Source organism: Protopterus annectens, chromosome 2.part1, assembly GCF_019279795.1.
Source record: "Protopterus annectens isolate FY-2018-M chromosome 2.part1, PAN1.0, whole genome shotgun sequence".
In the NCBI taxonomy this organism is placed as follows: Eukaryota; Metazoa; Chordata; order Ceratodontiformes; family Protopteridae; genus Protopterus; species Protopterus annectens.
Window position 1 is genome coordinate 1,093,219,526 of NC_056729.1, and position 16,644 is coordinate 1,093,236,169.

General features: G+C 39.8%; 1 protein-coding gene across 1 annotated transcript in view; it reads right to left on the reverse strand.

Annotated features, from left to right (window-relative positions):
• Positions 1-5,804, reverse strand: part of LOC122794948 (adhesion G protein-coupled receptor F5-like) — a 719,027-nt gene extending 713,223 nt beyond the window's left edge. Inside the window, exon 1 of the mRNA XM_044063541.1 lies at positions 5,425-5,804. Within this exon, the coding sequence (XP_043919476.1) occupies positions 5,425-5,686 (262 nt within the window). The 5' untranslated portion in view covers positions 5,687-5,804. The remainder of the gene's footprint in view (positions 1-5,424) is intronic.
• Between the last annotated feature and the right edge of the window lie 10,840 nt (positions 5,805-16,644).

Genomic DNA, 16,644 nt, shown 5'->3' on the forward strand with positions numbered 1-16,644 from the left:
ACCAGGGTGTCTTGTTTTTTTCTTGAGACTCTTACTTTGGTCCTAGCCGGCAAAGCCAAGCCTATACATTTATATAAGTGTTGGTATAGGGCATTGGAGTATACTTTAGTATAGTTGCCAAGACCATCTAAGGAGACTGGGGCTTGGAAATCATTTATGCCAAACCTTAGAAGAGTATAGTCAGCTTTAGTGAAGTTTTCTTACTCTGACTTCACCTTTGATGGATTCTGGGGTTATTGCTACTTCAAAAGTGACTGACTTATGATCAGATTTTACTAATGAGGGTCATATACTTAACGGGAGTGCAATAATCTCTCATTTTGGTGAGAGCCAGATCAAGTATACTTGAGCCCCTTTTAGGATTTTCTACAATTATTTCCAGGGCATTCGAGGTAACAAAGTCAAGGATCTTTAGTGCAAGTAATTTAGGGCTTGAATAGGTTTTCCCAGTTGATAGTATGGTAGTTAAAATCCCTCATGACAAGAGTGTTATGTTGTATTTTGATTGACTCAAGTAAAGCCAAATACAATCCATGAGCATCTTGGTTCATGGATGGGGATCTGTAACTAGTGATGACTTCAAGGGGGGGGGGGGGGGGTCTTACCCACAGTAATCTGAATTTGCAGTAGCTCCATAGAGTTATCTTGTCTAACCAGTATGGAGGAGTATTTATCTTTGATGTAGACAGATACTCCTCCACCTTTTGTTCTCACACTTTCATTTTGCAGTCTGAAGGTGTGTAAGGCATTGTAGCTTGCAATTTACACCATCCAAGGAAAGGAATGCTTCCAGAGAGGGCAGCTTTTGGTTTAAATTCCTAGCATTCAGTAGCATAACAGTTATTTTGTTTATGGTACATATTTTCAAATCAGAAGTTTTGTTTTTGAGACCTTGCCTAAAAATGCAATATAAGGGAGGCAAGAGCCTTAGCCAGCATCCAAAAGCCCAGAGGTGCCAGGTAAGGACTATCTCTGGCAAAGCAGTGAGGTCTATCAACCATGTCATCCCAGGCTGACAGAAAATGGATTGCCCTTGAATGACACCAGAAATTAAGACAATTATTAAAGTCAATCATTTTTTGTTTATTTTATGGCATCATTCTAGGTCAGGGCAAAATGCTGCTCAAGGCTAGGGACATATATTCCTGGGACACATATTCAGAGGACTTAATCATGTCTCTCTTCAGATAGTCCAGTGAGGTACATTTCAAGTTGTTCACACCAACATGAACTATGACTGAGTCATAATGGTTCTTGTTGAGTGACTTGAGTGCATGTGTGATCTGACAAATCCTAGCACTGGACAGACACCTGACCGTGACTTTCTCCTTATCTAACCTGGTGAGCAGGACATTAGTGTGTCTGACTATACAATGTCCAACAGCAAGAAAATTGTGCCTTAGGGGTCTAGTTGGTGCAACACTGTTGTTGGTTGTTATGTGTCTTGAGTGCTCTGGGTGCTGTGTCAGGTGTAGCAACCTTGTGCTTAGGAGGTCTGTGGTGTTTAGGTAAATGTTTGAAGAGTACCTTCACATTTAATGGTCTATGTGTTGAGTTGAAGCTTTGTGCATGAGTTGTGGTGTGTAAACTGATAATCTCTTCAGTGTTACTGTTTCGTGCATGAGAGAGCAGGGTTTCAGGCTTCTTGGTGTAGATACATCTCATGCACTCTGTACTAGAGTGATTTAGTAGTTGAGGGTTGTCTGTGTACATGAGGCAGTTGCTGCACTATCTCAAGAGACACATATCAAACAGGTCAGCAGGAGAAACACGGGTAGTCTGACCATCCATAATGCTAGGTTTAGACCTGTTACTGAGTAGAGGAGGAAAAGGAGTGGTCCTACCGAGTGCCGCTTCTAAGGAAAAATTGATTGCTACTAACTTTTGCATCTATAATTGACAAGGGTTACCCCCTTTGCACATCAATGTGCAAAGGTGCACTATGCACAAACAAGAGGAAAACAGTTGGAGACAATTTAACCAATCCTAAAGCTCAAAAGTGAGCCCTATTACAGCAACCTTCAATTAGATAAGTCCAAACTGTACCTTCCTCCCATGAGGGCCCAGGGGGACCTCTCCAACAAAAGATTTCCTGATTTGAACTCCATCTGTACAACCAGAACTAGATTCAGCAGGTCTGAATCTAGCCTATGCTACAGCAAATAGAAGTGCAACCAAGAATCAGAACACTTTAAATACACACAGTGAAAACAATAAAAAACAGATGAAATTGCAGCAAATACAATTAAAACACAGTACAAGTGTTGAAAACAGTTTAAATAAGGCACTTAGCATTCATTGATCACACAGTAATTTTGGAAGATCAGTGGAGCAGAGGCAGGTTACCAAACTCACTGGAGCTTTGTTAAAGCAAGTGTAAACCCATGCAAATGTGGAGCTTTTATAACAAACAAGGAAATAATTGGAAACAAATTAACCAATCCTAAAGCTCAAAACTGAGCCCTGTTACAGTGACCTTCAATTAGATCAGTCCAAACTGTACCTTCCTCCCACAAGAGCACAGAGGGGCCTCTCCAACAAAAGAATTCCTGATTTAGTGCTCAGTCTGTACAACATTATAATTTAGCAACTGTGTATCACTCTGACTAGAAAGCTATGACCATGATGGGCCTCATATTAACAGATAAAATGTTGCCTTAGTGGGAAGGCAATATGTCTGCTCTGAGTAGGATGTATAATCCAAGTCAGATTGCTACTTATAAACAGTACAGTGACTTGTTTGATGAACAGTGGCCTATATTGTAACATATCAAATGTTGCTGCTTTCCAATGGGGAAATTCTTTATTTTTGTCTAGGACTGAGGCTTCCTGCTGGTATAGAAATTTCTACATAGCTAACACTTGGAGATGCTCACAGTCAGAAATGGTTACTTTGTGGTGAGAAAAAGTGTGTGTGTGTTGTGTTGTGGTGTGTCTGTGTGTGTGTGTGTGTGTGTGTGTGTGTGTGTGTGTGTGTGTGTGTGTGTGTGTGTGTGTGTTGTGGTGAGTGTGTTGCTGTGTTTGTGTTGTGTTGCGGTGTGTGTGGTTGGTGTTGCGGTGTGTGTGTGGTTGGTGTTGCGGTGTGTGTGTGGTTGGTGTTGCGGTGTGTGTGTGTGTGGTGTTGCGGTGTGTGTGTGTGTGTGTTGTGTTGGTGTGTGTGTGTGTGTGTGTGTGTGTGTGTGTGTGTGTGTGTGTGTGTGTGTGTGTGTGTGTGTGTGTGTGTGTAAAAATATGAAACACATTACTGTTTCAGAATTTTGATCACAAACAGCAGAAGCATACCCAGTCACATATTAGAGGGGATCCCAATCAGGAAATATTCATCTGAAAGGAGGAATCTGTTTAAAAAGGATCAAATACTTTGCTGCAAAAAATCAACTTTTTAGGTAGTTTATATGATTTCTGAATAGTTACTGGAGGGATAATCCATGACTATAGAAAAAGACTTATTCTGCAAGGATAATCTGTACACAGAAAATAATTAATTCAACTTATGATTTGGCTTTCAGTACTATGTCGTTGTGTCTTTTGGCTTTTCCCGGTTAGGGGCCGCCACAGTGGAACTCTGGTCCGCTAATGATTGGCAGTAGATTTATTTTACGTGCCGAGTTGCCAGCCGTGATGCACAACCTTCAACGAAGGTATGCCCATTCACGCATGTCTCCACACAGAAGATGCTCTAATATTATAGTTTTACATCAGACCTATTGTAGCTATTTGTTGGAGTTTTTATGTATTACAATCAGATAGCTGGAATAATGTTCATAATATTTGCTCTGCAACAAATGTACATTTTCTTTTTCTCATATGGTCAAATGCAGACTACATGAATTAATAAATGCATTGTGCTGTTACAATATCAGAGGTAAAATCCACATTTATTTGTCCAAAATCTTGTGATAGACAAAAAAAAAACATTGCTGAGAATTGGTCATCCAAGGCTTACAGCAAAGTATTAATTTCTTCATAACAAGAAGTGTATACAGTCAACAAAGTGCTATAACTGCCAGTGGGGGTGGAGGCCTCTCTGTGGATTCAGAGGAGAGAGAGACAAGTAATAGGGCACTGGAATGGCTGGGGGTACTGGTCCTTTAGCTTGCCTAGGCCATCATTTGATCGTGTCTGTGATTGATAGAGTTGAACACCTTAACCTGAGGCAGCCTATATCTATCAGATTTATGTAATTTCTTCTGACAACCTTTCCTGTCATCCAGCCATAGAACTATAGTTTATTGAGAGTTATTCGGCCATAAATCTGTGCTGGCTTTTATTCTCGATATCATTATCGACCCAAATTTTAGTTAGCATTTTCCTAAGATCTTATCCATGTTCCCATGTTCAGATGGCCATGTTTGACCCCTTCATTATATAGAAGTACCACTGTGATATTCCTTGATATACCCTTCATATGTTAAGTAGTATAGCGGCAAAATCTATCAGCATCCTAAAATAAATATACTACCATCGTGGTTTGTGAATGTAATGCTTTTGCTTTACTCTTCCTTATACCCTTTAACTCCAATCTGTTCCTTTGTCTTGCCCCATCTGTCCAATTTTTTTCTCAATTTTTTTATATTTTTATGAATGTTAAGTACCAATAAGGAAATAAACATGACAATGTAGCCTTATGAAGATTCCTCAAACATCTTCAAAACAACACAAAGTAAGTATGAAGCAATGACTACTGGCAATGTTGGAAATGCATAAAATAGATAATAAAAGACTACTAATGAATTTATCTAAAACAAATGTTTTTGTATGGTGGTTCTGTGCTGTTTTCCACAATCCTTAATGAGAGGGTTTTACCCCCAAGCCCTCTTCGCTAAATATACTCTGACTCAGGAGTATCATAAATTCCATGAAAAGAAAAGTTTTTATTTCAAAGACACCAATGTTTCCTTTTATTCTTATTTGGTGAGACTAAACACATAGTACATTTTGAGTCTGAAAGTGGGTTTAAAGCCAGCACATTGTGGGTACAGGTTACTTTTTCTTGTTATCACACTTATTCAGTGCTTATAATTTGCATGGGTATGTTTTATTTGTACAAGAAAATGAAAAATACTTTTATTCTGCAACTTATTTCCTATGGATTTATTGTTTGACCCCTCTTTTGCTAACATATGTATTGCCCTTTAAAGATATCAACAAAGTATGTATCATAGATTTTTATTCAATGTCCCACTGGCCTGTAAGAGTACATATGAGAAAACATACTTCTGAAAAAAAATATTCTAACATGTTATACTGCTGGTAACCCTGATTCAGAAAGTGCATTATTGTTTAAATAAAAATAAATGCTCACTACATAGTATTTCTGAAAAAAAATGCAAACACGCACACACACGCACACATGCACACACAAACATTAAATCCTTAAAACATGTGCTCAGTTTGGCAGAAACTTTAGTTAAAAGTTTTTACCTGTTGGTGGTTTGGTTGTAGTGGGGGATGTTGTGGTGATGGTCGGAGCAGAAGTTGTTGAAGTTGTGGTGGTAGCAGTCGTAGTAGTAGTAGTTGGTGTAGTAGTAGTTGATGTAGTGGTAGTTGGTGTAGTGGTAGTAGTTGTCAAAGTAGTAGAAGTAGTACTTGTGGTTGTTGGTCTAGTAGTAGTAGTTGTCGGTGTTGTAGTTGTAGTAGTTGTTGTTGTAGTTGTTGGTACAATAGGTTCACAGACCCCATCCATTGAAGTATTTTTGATACAGTCACAGCCTGATTGTACTGTTGTATTGTAGCATGCTTGAGTACTACAGATTTCAGGTCCCCACAAGTAGCCTTTCTCACAACTACATGCAGTATCATTACATTCTAGATCAAAAGAGAATAATAAACAAGATTCATGGGTTTTACAACAGTTTACTGTAAAAGTTCTGAAAGTAAGATAGTCTTACATGTCAAGTCTAATATATTATATATATATATATATATATATATATATATATATATATACAGACAGTAATGCAAATCATTGGACCTGACTAATATTCAAAGGTGTCAGAATGTTACATTAATTGTATAGCTTGACAGATTCAGCATCATTCTAACAGTTACAGAGACGAAAGGGGAGATTTCTTGGCAACTGAACACTGTGGTCTTTCATGCATGCAAAACTTTATAAATTTTCATTAATTCCCCTTACAAGGGTTGCACTACCCCTCTCCATTTTCCCATTTTCTACATGGGGCAGGGTGCCATGTCAACTTCATCTTCCTCTAATCGATGCCACTCTCCTACATTCTTTGACATTCATGGCTGATTGTTACAAGTCTTCCCTCACACAATCCATCCACCTTTTTGCTGGATGACCACACTTCCTTTTGCCTTCTTCCTGTTTGTTCCAAATCTTCTTCACTAGGTTGTATTCTGCTTTTCTGCACATGTGCCTGAACAACTGTAATCTGTTCTCTTTGACATATTCTACAATCAGAGCTGCTCTGGCTTCTGCTCTAATTTCATTATTTATTTGTCTGTCCAGCAGTGTGCATCCTACCATCCTTCTCAAGCACTTTATCTCCATCACCCCTAGCCTTCTCAGCTGCTCTGCTTTAATGCCCAGGTTTCTATACCATACAACAGAATTGGTCAAACCACTCTTTTGTTTACCATAGTTTTTGCTTCTTTGGCATTTTTCTGACATATACCACCTCTGACATTTTGTGCCAGTTGGCTGCAGCCCCTCTTATTCTAGTTTTGACCTCCACATTCAGGCTTCACTTCTGTTCAACCATCCATCCCAGATACTTGAAACTGTTAACCTTTTCCACTATTTTCCCTTCTATCTCAGTTCTCAACTTCTTCTTATTTCCACCATTTTCTGCCATTACAAGTGTCTTATCAGTACTTAGTTTAATTCCATGTGCATTCGGTTTTGGATTCTATTATTCTATCCTTTTCTGAAGTTCTTGCTCAGTGTCTGCCTGTAATGCAACACCATCTGCATACAGTGGCTTTGTTGATCTGTCCCCTCTGACCTGTTTGCTGATTTAGTCCATCACTAGTATGAACAGCAGTGGGCTCCAAGTTGAACATTTATGTGCACCCATGACCACTTGGGGCCCCATTTTGAGGCCAAACACTTTACATTCTTCAGTCAACGGGTCCTTGTGCAAACCCTGCACTATTTCTACCAGTGTTCTGGGACTTAAAACCACCACAGCACTGCCTAAATCAACTTTCTTGTAATATGCCTTCTTCACGTTTAGGAATGCTCAGTAGTTGAACCCTTTCCTCATCTCTAGCATCTTCTATCTGTCTCACTGCAAACAGTGGGTCACTTGTGCTGCATCTTCACCTGAATCTGTACTGCACATCTCCCTTCTTATGTTCTACTACTCTGCATAGGTGTTTATCACTCACAATCTCCAAACAACTTTCATACAGTGTGACAGGAGTTTGATACCGCCATACTGCCCAAAGTTGTGAATGTCCCCTTTGCTCTTCAATGCTGGCAATAATGATTATTCTACAGTCATGTGAAATATGCCTTTCTTTTCATATAGCTTTGATTACCTTCAGTAGGTATTTCTTCTCCTTGCTCACCCAACATCTTGGTCATATCTGTTGTGACCTTATCATACCTCTCAACCTGGTAACATCAAAAATCAGGACAAAGGTCCATGAATTATAGGTACACATCTGTATGCTGATAAAAATAACATTTGCATACATAATTATGTAACACCACCCACTCTGGTGGAATTGTAGGATACCAACTTTCAAATGCAAACTGTAGAACAAACAACCAAAATATAGCCCCAGACCATGTAGTAAATGGTAATCATTTTTTTGAAATGTGTAGCAATGATGTTTACTGGGAAGGGAGAAGATGATGAACCTTAGAACCTTAGAATTTTCTTTGGGTGACTTGCAATCTGTGGGTTTTGTGGTAAAAGTAGGGCATTTAATGGTAAGCAATATTCTAATCTTAGCAAAAGAATATTATACTTTGCTAGGCCCTCCAAAAGTCATTCTCCATGGCCTACTGATCAGTGGCATAGCTAGAGTTTGTGCTGCCCAGGGCTGTCTTTGAGTTTGCCACCCTTCTCCCCTCACAAACTCATGGTTGAATGGGGCCCCCATTCACAGCCCTCCCCCTTGCAGCCATTCCAGTGTCCCATTACTTGGCTATTTCGCTCCATTTACCATAAACACTGTAATGTACATAGTGCTTTACTTCTACAATCATTATTTGGATTCTATTTTAAACTTTTATTTTACATTTTATAGCACAAACACTAATAGACATCTGCTAAGCAAAGCAATACAGTCTCAAAATGAAAATAGACTTAGCATTAAAATTTCTCTGCCCTTCAAACATTTATTCATTGAAACCCACATTCAAAGAAAATGCACCTGGCCAGTGGCGGATAAAGATTACCTTCGAGCTGCATTCATCATAGGCTCCTTGCACATGAAACATACATGTGTTCTTTAATACTCTTTCCTAATTGTATTAAATTATATTCCTTGTATAGTACTGTTAGAGCATGTTTTAATTTTTTGTTTTTAACATTTTTCCAGTAAACAATGAAGCAAACTGCATGAACCAATAATGACAATACTGTCCAATTCAGAACATTTCCATGATAAAAATCTGCTCAAACATCTACAATCCACCAGTATCAGTAAATATGCACAATCTCTGGAGAAGTAAAAGTCATCTAAATAATTCTACATTAAAGAGATCTGTAACTAATGAAGAGGTTGCTGCTAGCAAACAACTTTATATTTCATTGTTTCATCTACAAGTAAAGTGCCTGTTGGCCTTGAAGAATAAATTGCCTATGTTACATTAAAAAATGATAAGTTAGTAATATTTCAGTAGGGAATGGATGGCAAACTGATAAAAGGTTCATAGTTACTAGGTATCAATGCCAAAGGAGGACATTCTCAGCACTGCAGCATCCACCCCCTTTACAAGTACAACACAGTACAGTATCGGCAATCCATCTACATACTGAGGGAGTAGAACCCACAGCCTTCTGCATCAAAAGCAAGTATACTACCTGTATGCTAATAGCAATGCACATAAACATATACTAAGACATAAAATAATATAATATAATCAGACATATGATAAGCAGCACTAAACATCTCCACCCCTGAAGAACCATGCTTCACAAGAAGTCAGGAAAAAGCCAAAATTTATTGGGGGGGGGAGACAAAGGCCCAGAACTGGGGACACATTTTAAATATTACTTGTATAATCTTAGAAAGTTGTTAGAATAAAATGTGTTACCATGTGTTTCCTGAAAGATAGGAAGACTGAAACTTAAAGGGCTATCATTATTTAGTGAATTCAGTTCTCACCTATTTCCAGAAAACCACAACTTATAAGAGGAACAGACCAAAAGTATGAGCCAAACATTCCAGACATTTTATAAAAATGTGTACAGTTGAGAGCTATAACTCCTTGAAGCACAAGTGGTGGTATGGGTAGAGAATTCAGGCTCTTGCTTCTTGTACCTAAGGTACAGGGTTTGAGCCTAAGTAACCCTAACCACCAGGTATACCTAACTGGGGCATTTTGCATATGCATACACACACACACACCTCTAAACAACTGCACTGCAATACCTCTCAAATCACTGCACTACAATAAGAACATTCCTCTCAAATAACTGCAATAGGAACATTCAGCTCTGTACGTATGTAAATGCTGTATACACAACTGCAGTAAGAACACATTGCTCTGCAAAACAACTGAGCTCTTTACTTACTGGAACACTCACTGGCAGCAAAACATGCTGTATTTAAAATTATGCAGATGGACAGGATGTGCATACTTGACATGCTGCTACCAGATGGAATGGTGGGAAGAGACCATTCTTAAAAAAAATGAACAAAATAAAGTAACACAGCTTTTTTTTAATTAATCCAAAAGTATGAACTGCCCCTCTTGCTCTCTCCAGCTATGCCACTGCAAGTGAAGTGGGTTGTACTACATTTTCAGCTCCTGCCCTGCTTCCTGGTTTAAAGTCAGATTCGCAAATCATGATTTTCATTTAAAGCAGTAAGTCACACTGTCCAGACTCCAGGCTAGCTACTGTACTGTATTAAGTTCTATTTCTGAAATCACTCACATCATGAAACACTGAAGTGGCAAAGTTAACTATTTTTAACAAAAGTGTGCACTGTGCAGCTGACTGCAGAAACGTATCTAATGCAGTTTTTTGTGCATGTTTTTTAATTCTTTTTTACTTTTAGTTACTTAGTCCTAGAGGAGGAGGTTGAGCTGCCAGAGTAAGTCAATTTTCTCATCCTGCCAGATTCTATGAACCTGATTCCTTCAGGCACAGGTGGGTGGGTGCTGGACAGACTCTGCTGCTGCAAGTTGCAGAACTTAAATTGTTCACAAGGCAGGTGCTAGTCTAGCTTTGCTTGCTGCTGCTATTATTTTCCACCACCACCAACCATCCAAAACAGTACTGTCCCAAATTCCAATTCTGATGCCATCACACACATTGAAGTCATTGCAGGATCCGCTGACAGTGTGTGATGATGTCAGAGATCATTTCAAAACCTTTACATAAAAAAATAAATAATAAAATAAAATAATTGAAAAAATTGGGAATTGAAGGGGCCACATTGAAATTCATGGCACCCCATTATTTTACTCTCAAAATCAGTAAATACTGTAGAATTTGTTACGGGTGAAAGATCAGGACCTCAGGTGGCCTGCTGCTTTCCATGATTTTTTGTTCTTACTTCTTTTAGGATGGCTTTCCCATCTTCTTTCATCATAGGCTGTGTCTGGGGCAGTAGAGCTTCTGTGGGGTTTTCTTCATTCAGAAGCTGCTGGAAGTACTCCTTCCATCTTGATTTGATATCCTGCAGACTAAAGAGCAGATTGTTGCTGGCGTTCTTTCTTAAGAGAGTCTGACTGTCATCTTTATCTTTCTGTCTTTGCCTTGCAACTGATAGAGTTTCTTTATGCATTCTACTAACTCACTTTTCAGAAGCTGCTAAAGTGCCTCTGATACCTTCATCTTTGCTATTGCAACTCATTTCCTTCTAGTCTGGTCTGTCTTTTCTACATCCCACTATTTTCTTCTTTTAAAGACTTCCTGGACTTCTGCATTCCACCTCCAGCTTTACTTATGTACATTACTAACCTGGCTCAGCCACATATCATAGGATCATAGAATCATAGGAGGATACTAGGCTAATGGCTCTTGGGCCCTTACAAGCCTAGCCAAGAGTTTATCCCCCAAAATAAACTTCAGTCAGCACTTGTCGCCCCTGTCAGTGAGGGACACAGGTGGAAACCCTAGGACAAATTTGTGATTTCAAATCCACTTGTCAAGGTTGTGCATGAAGAGAGTCAGCAAAGTGCTCTGTTTGACAAGTATGGGAAATCTATTCCAGAGATGGGGCAGCCTCTGGGAGACAGACATGTCACTCCAGCAGGTTTTGTTAATGTCACATATTAGGTTCAGGCCTTTTGAGCGGGTAATGCATGAGGAGTTAGACTTACAGATATGGAGCATCTCTAGTAGGGCAGGGTCTGGGATTGCCTTGTAGGCAAGACACAGATCACCCCTGAGCCATCTGTATGATACCGAGTAGAGTGATAGTGATTTGAGCCTGTCTGCATAGGACAGGTGTTAGAGGCCATGGATTTTCTTTGTGAGATATTTCAGTGGCCTTTCCAGTTGGTGCAGATGTTTGGAGAGGTACATCCCAAATGGGGCATTATACTCAATTATTGGTCTAATGAGGGAGGAGTATAGAGAGGTAATAACATCCTTTTTTCTGGATGCAATCCATTTACTTATGAGATGAACCAAGTAAAAGGCTTTTTTGACCACTGCCGCTACATGATGGTTGAATGTGAGGTTGTTATCAAACTTAGTGCCCAGGTCTCTCACCACAGGTTGTGTGCTTGGGGGTTGCCGTTGATGTGGTAATCAGTAGGGGTCGTGTTTTTGCCGAATGGTATGAGGATACTTTTTTTGCATTTAGTTTGAGGCCATTACTTTGGCACCAGTCATTAGTTGCTATGAGACCCTCTTGCAGTATGTTCACATCATTTGGGGAGTCAATGACAGCACCCAACTTACAGTTATCGACAAACTTGGTCAACCACAGGTCTTTTGTCATTGCCTGTACCTCCGAGAAATAGATGCCAAACAGTAGGTATACCAACACAGATCTTTGTAGAACTCCAGTAGTGATGGGTCTGCTATTGGAGGTGGAGGTGCCTAGTTGACTTTGAGGGTCCTGTCACTGAGCTAGTTGGCCACCCTACCTGATGAGATAGGGATTTATGCCAAGTTGTGTTAGCTTTTCAATGATGCCCGAGTGGGGAATTGTGTCAAAGGCCTTGGCCAAGTCAAGGTAAGCTGTATATACTGACTTTCCCTCATCCAGGACCTTGGTGACAGTCTCAAAGAAGTCAACCAGGTTCAACAGGCAAGAGCTGCCCTTGATGAATCCGAACTGGGTGGGGTCATGTGCTTGGAGATTGTCTATGTCCTTGTTTATGAGATCCATAATAATACTCTCTATGGCTTTACAGATCAGACTTGTCAAGCTAATGGGGTGATAGTTTCCAAGGTCAGTAGGGGCACCACTTTTGTGCAAGGGGATGACAATGGCGGTTCTCCACTCTGCTGGAATGAAGCCAGTAGCGGCTAAGGAGGGCGTTTTTCCAGTTTGGAATTTGTTCCCCGTTACCCTTGAATAACAGTTTCTTCCTTTTGTTGCAATGCCTGTTGATAGAGGATGTCCAACAAACAGGTTTGTGTTTCCTTCAGGAGCAGGTTTTAGTTCTGTTGGGTATGTATCATCATACTGTTCAGCATAGTTGTCTGCATCCTCTGGGGGATTGGTAGTGTGAAGCTACAGATACCCTCCCTTAGGAGGTTGTACTTAGCTTTTGAGAAGTTTTTTAACTTGATTTCAGCTGGGGGGGAGGAGTTGGGTAGGATGGAAACTTTGAATGAGACAGTCCGATGATCTGATCTAGCTAGGGAAGGACATACTATGGAAGTGGTGCAGCGGCCACCCATGTTGGTGAGAACCAAGTCCATAATGTTATCTCCCCTTGTGGGGGATGAGATGAGCTGGTCTATTGCATTAGAATTGATGAAGTCGAGGAATCATTGAGACAGTACATTAGCACAAGAATAGTTCACCCAGTCTATGGTGGGGTAGTTGAAGTCAGCAAGGATCAGGGTGTTAGGGGCTACCTTGATGGAGTCTAGTAGATCCAGGTAAGAGGACTGGGCTTCCTGAGTCATGGAGTGTTGGTCTATAGCTAGCTATAACTTGGACGGGTGTCTTGCCAACTATCAGTTGTACCTGGAGTAGTTTCAGTGCATCGTGCTAGCAAACCAGTCTGGAGGTGTGCATGTCCTTGATGAAGATAGAGACTCCACCACCCTTAGTCTTCCCAACCTCATTTCGGGGTCGGAATGTGTGGAATGAGGTATAGCCTGGTAAGGCAGGGATGCTCTCTGCAGCCCTGAGCCAAGTTTCCATAACCACACAGACATCAGCATCTTCCAGTGCAAGGAGAGCTTCCAGTGAGTCCATTTACAGGTTTAGGCTCCTAGTGTTAATCAGCACGACCTTCAATTTGCTTTTTGACAGATCTTTTATATTAGAAGGGTTGTCTTTGGGACATCGCCTAAAAAAGGCACAATGTGGGAGGCGAGAGTCTTGGCCAGGATCTGGAAACCCAGTGGTGACAGGTGAAGGCCATCTCTGGCAAAGTATCAAGGCCTGTCGACCATGTCATCCCAGGCAGACAGATACTGGATCCCCTTGGATATATGTTCTATAGTCCTCACGTGCTGTTTCTTCAACTCCACCTATTTTCTTTTCTTCTTCTTCTTCTTGAAGTGTTAGAGTCCTGTGTAATTCCTTGAACTATTTTGCTTTCTTTCCAGTCAACCTCCAGACTTTCTTCCTGGTCTCTGTTGACCTTTGAACCTTCTTTGATGACTGCTTGCTGCTGATTGTGGCAGCCAGTGGTCTATGCTGCAGATTGACTATTTCACTGGGAATTACTTTGTACTTGTTTATTCAACCCCAGTCCCCTTTCCAGACTTGGAGGAAGTCTACCTGAGTTGCATGTTGGCCAGTCTTTTATGTGATCTTGTGACAGTCTCACTTGTTGAACCATGTGTTGGTCACCATCAAGCCATTTGCCAGACAGATATCTGGAATAGCTTCTCCTTCTTTATTCTTGTTGTCCCACCCATGTGGACACAGGTAGTCCTCATATCCTGTTCGGTCTGACCTGATATAAACCATCTTTCACTGTCTTCTGAAGCCTTCCAGACCATTTCTAGGCTGTCCTCCTCCTGAGTAGTAGACTGTGGATCCTAAACCAAGTGGCTTTTCTGCACTGCACTTCTATAAATGACTGAAATCCAAAAAGAATCACAAACTTCGAACCAAAAACAAAATTGTGGTGAAACACTCTGGCTCATTATATAAAATTGTACATAAAAACTAAACTTTAATAAAATAGTTAAGCTCTTTTGTTCCAGTATAGCAATTAACAGAACTTCATCAGAACTAAACAGCAGACCCCAAAAGCATTTAAATATCAACCAAAAAATCACGACTCACTTATTAAAATAATTAACATCAATTAGCTAGATTTTTTTCAACTTCAAGACAGAAGAAATGGAAACAGAATAATTTAAACCGGGATATGTTTTGGTATCAAGCCTAATCTGCCAACTCAATTCATTTTTGGCTAGATGCTCATCCACAACGTAACCCTGGGAATCCAACTTGACCTGTTCAAGTACAGTAAAAAAAAAAAAAAAAACTTATGTAAACCACAACTATTAATATGTCTGTATAATGCATTTGTCATTCTTCCATTTCTTATATCCATTAAATATTCATAGATCCTGTTCCACAATTTTCTACTAATCATCTCCACATAAAATCCCGGACAAAAATCGCAGCAAGCTAAATACACAACTCGAGTCGAATCACAAGAAAAATGGCCCCGCATTTGTAATTGCTTGCCATTCACAAAAATGATGTTGCCATTCTTAATATAGGTACCAGATAATATTAATAATAAAGCCTTCCAGATTACAGAGGACATAGGGCTATTAGTGTTGCAACTCATACCAATGGGCACAAGTTGGACCTGGTCTTCCAGATGGCAGAGGGCATAGCCACAGAATCCCTGAGGCTCGTTCTTGGTTAGAAAATCTTGTGTATTCCCAACATCAGCTCTCTGATTTTTGGATTGCTGATACTTAGTGGATTCACTAATGTCACTTTAAGGGTTTTCATCCCTTGATGTTATGACCTTAGTGTACACTGATGCTGTCAAATGTGTGCAGATTACCTTAACTGTCTGTTAGCATCCTATTATGGGATCACTTCTGCTCACACAGGTCATCTAATCCTCCAGTTCATGTACACCAAATCTGTTCAATCTATCACACAAAATGAAATGACCATGCTTCTAGAGACTGAGAAATGGAAGGACAAAGACTGAATCAGCAGGGGAAGGTGGATTGTTGTGTGGAAAATAGGCTTACACTGAGGGATTTCTCATAAGAAGTCAAAACACTCCCTAAAATCATTTAAAACTCAACTAAAGTCCTACCTACTTAGTTGCCAGCTGTGTGCATGCGACATCGATGGATAATCTAAAGACCCTTGCTTTCACTGCTCTTTTATGTAACAGGCCATAATATAACTACTTCTTCACAATCTCTATCTGACTGTCATATACCCCTCTCCACTACCACCTCAAGCTCCCTTTTACCTTGACCTCCTCAACACTCCTAAATAATTTGTAACCATCTTCATCCTGTAATTACTTAACTGCCTTCTACTCATTATCTATTTACAACTGATTCCTTTTAAAGGAACTGTACTGTTATAAGCTTAATATTGGCTAATATTTTATTATTTTCCTGCTTTAACAGTCATGTTTTCATTAACGTCATATTATTATTATTCTATGTATGTGACTTTATTATTTTTGATCAACTGTCACATAGTCTATGTATGTATGTGCTTTTATTACGGAAATCTTATATAACTGCCATCTACTCATTCTGCAAAAAGGAGCATTTCTCCCCAGGCCTCAACAGAAAATGGGACTTGTGCCCAGTCAGACTTTTGCAGTAAATAAAAGCAATAAATAATTTAATAAATGAGTGAAGGGAATGAATGAATGAAGGAATGAATGAATAAATAAAATTCCAGTTCCAAGAAATTTCTGTGGCAAAGTACTGTCTGACCAAACCTTTTCAAACTGTTGACAAGTTGTAAATCTCAGTTTGCTACAAGTGCATAAAGTTTTTTTTTTCTTAACAGTGATCTAGGATGGATAGGTTCTTCATAGGTAAAGTGTCTGCAGCTAGGAGAGTTCCCTCTAGTAATCATCATACGGGACTACGATATATCCAAATACGAAACAATCTTGTCAATGATGGGCAACATTTATCCAAATGATTTCTGGTCTTCTATGAAGGTGGTCAGAGGGCTGTATCTTACCTTTGTGTATTGGTTATTTCTGGCCCTTCAGATGTATAGTCTCCTGACTTGCAGTTTTAAGTTTGGTATTCTTTAAAATTAGTTGTCTGGCACTGTTTGGCAGCTCATCTTAGAGGGTTAAGGCTATGAGCTACAAATGAGCTTCATCTTGTAATA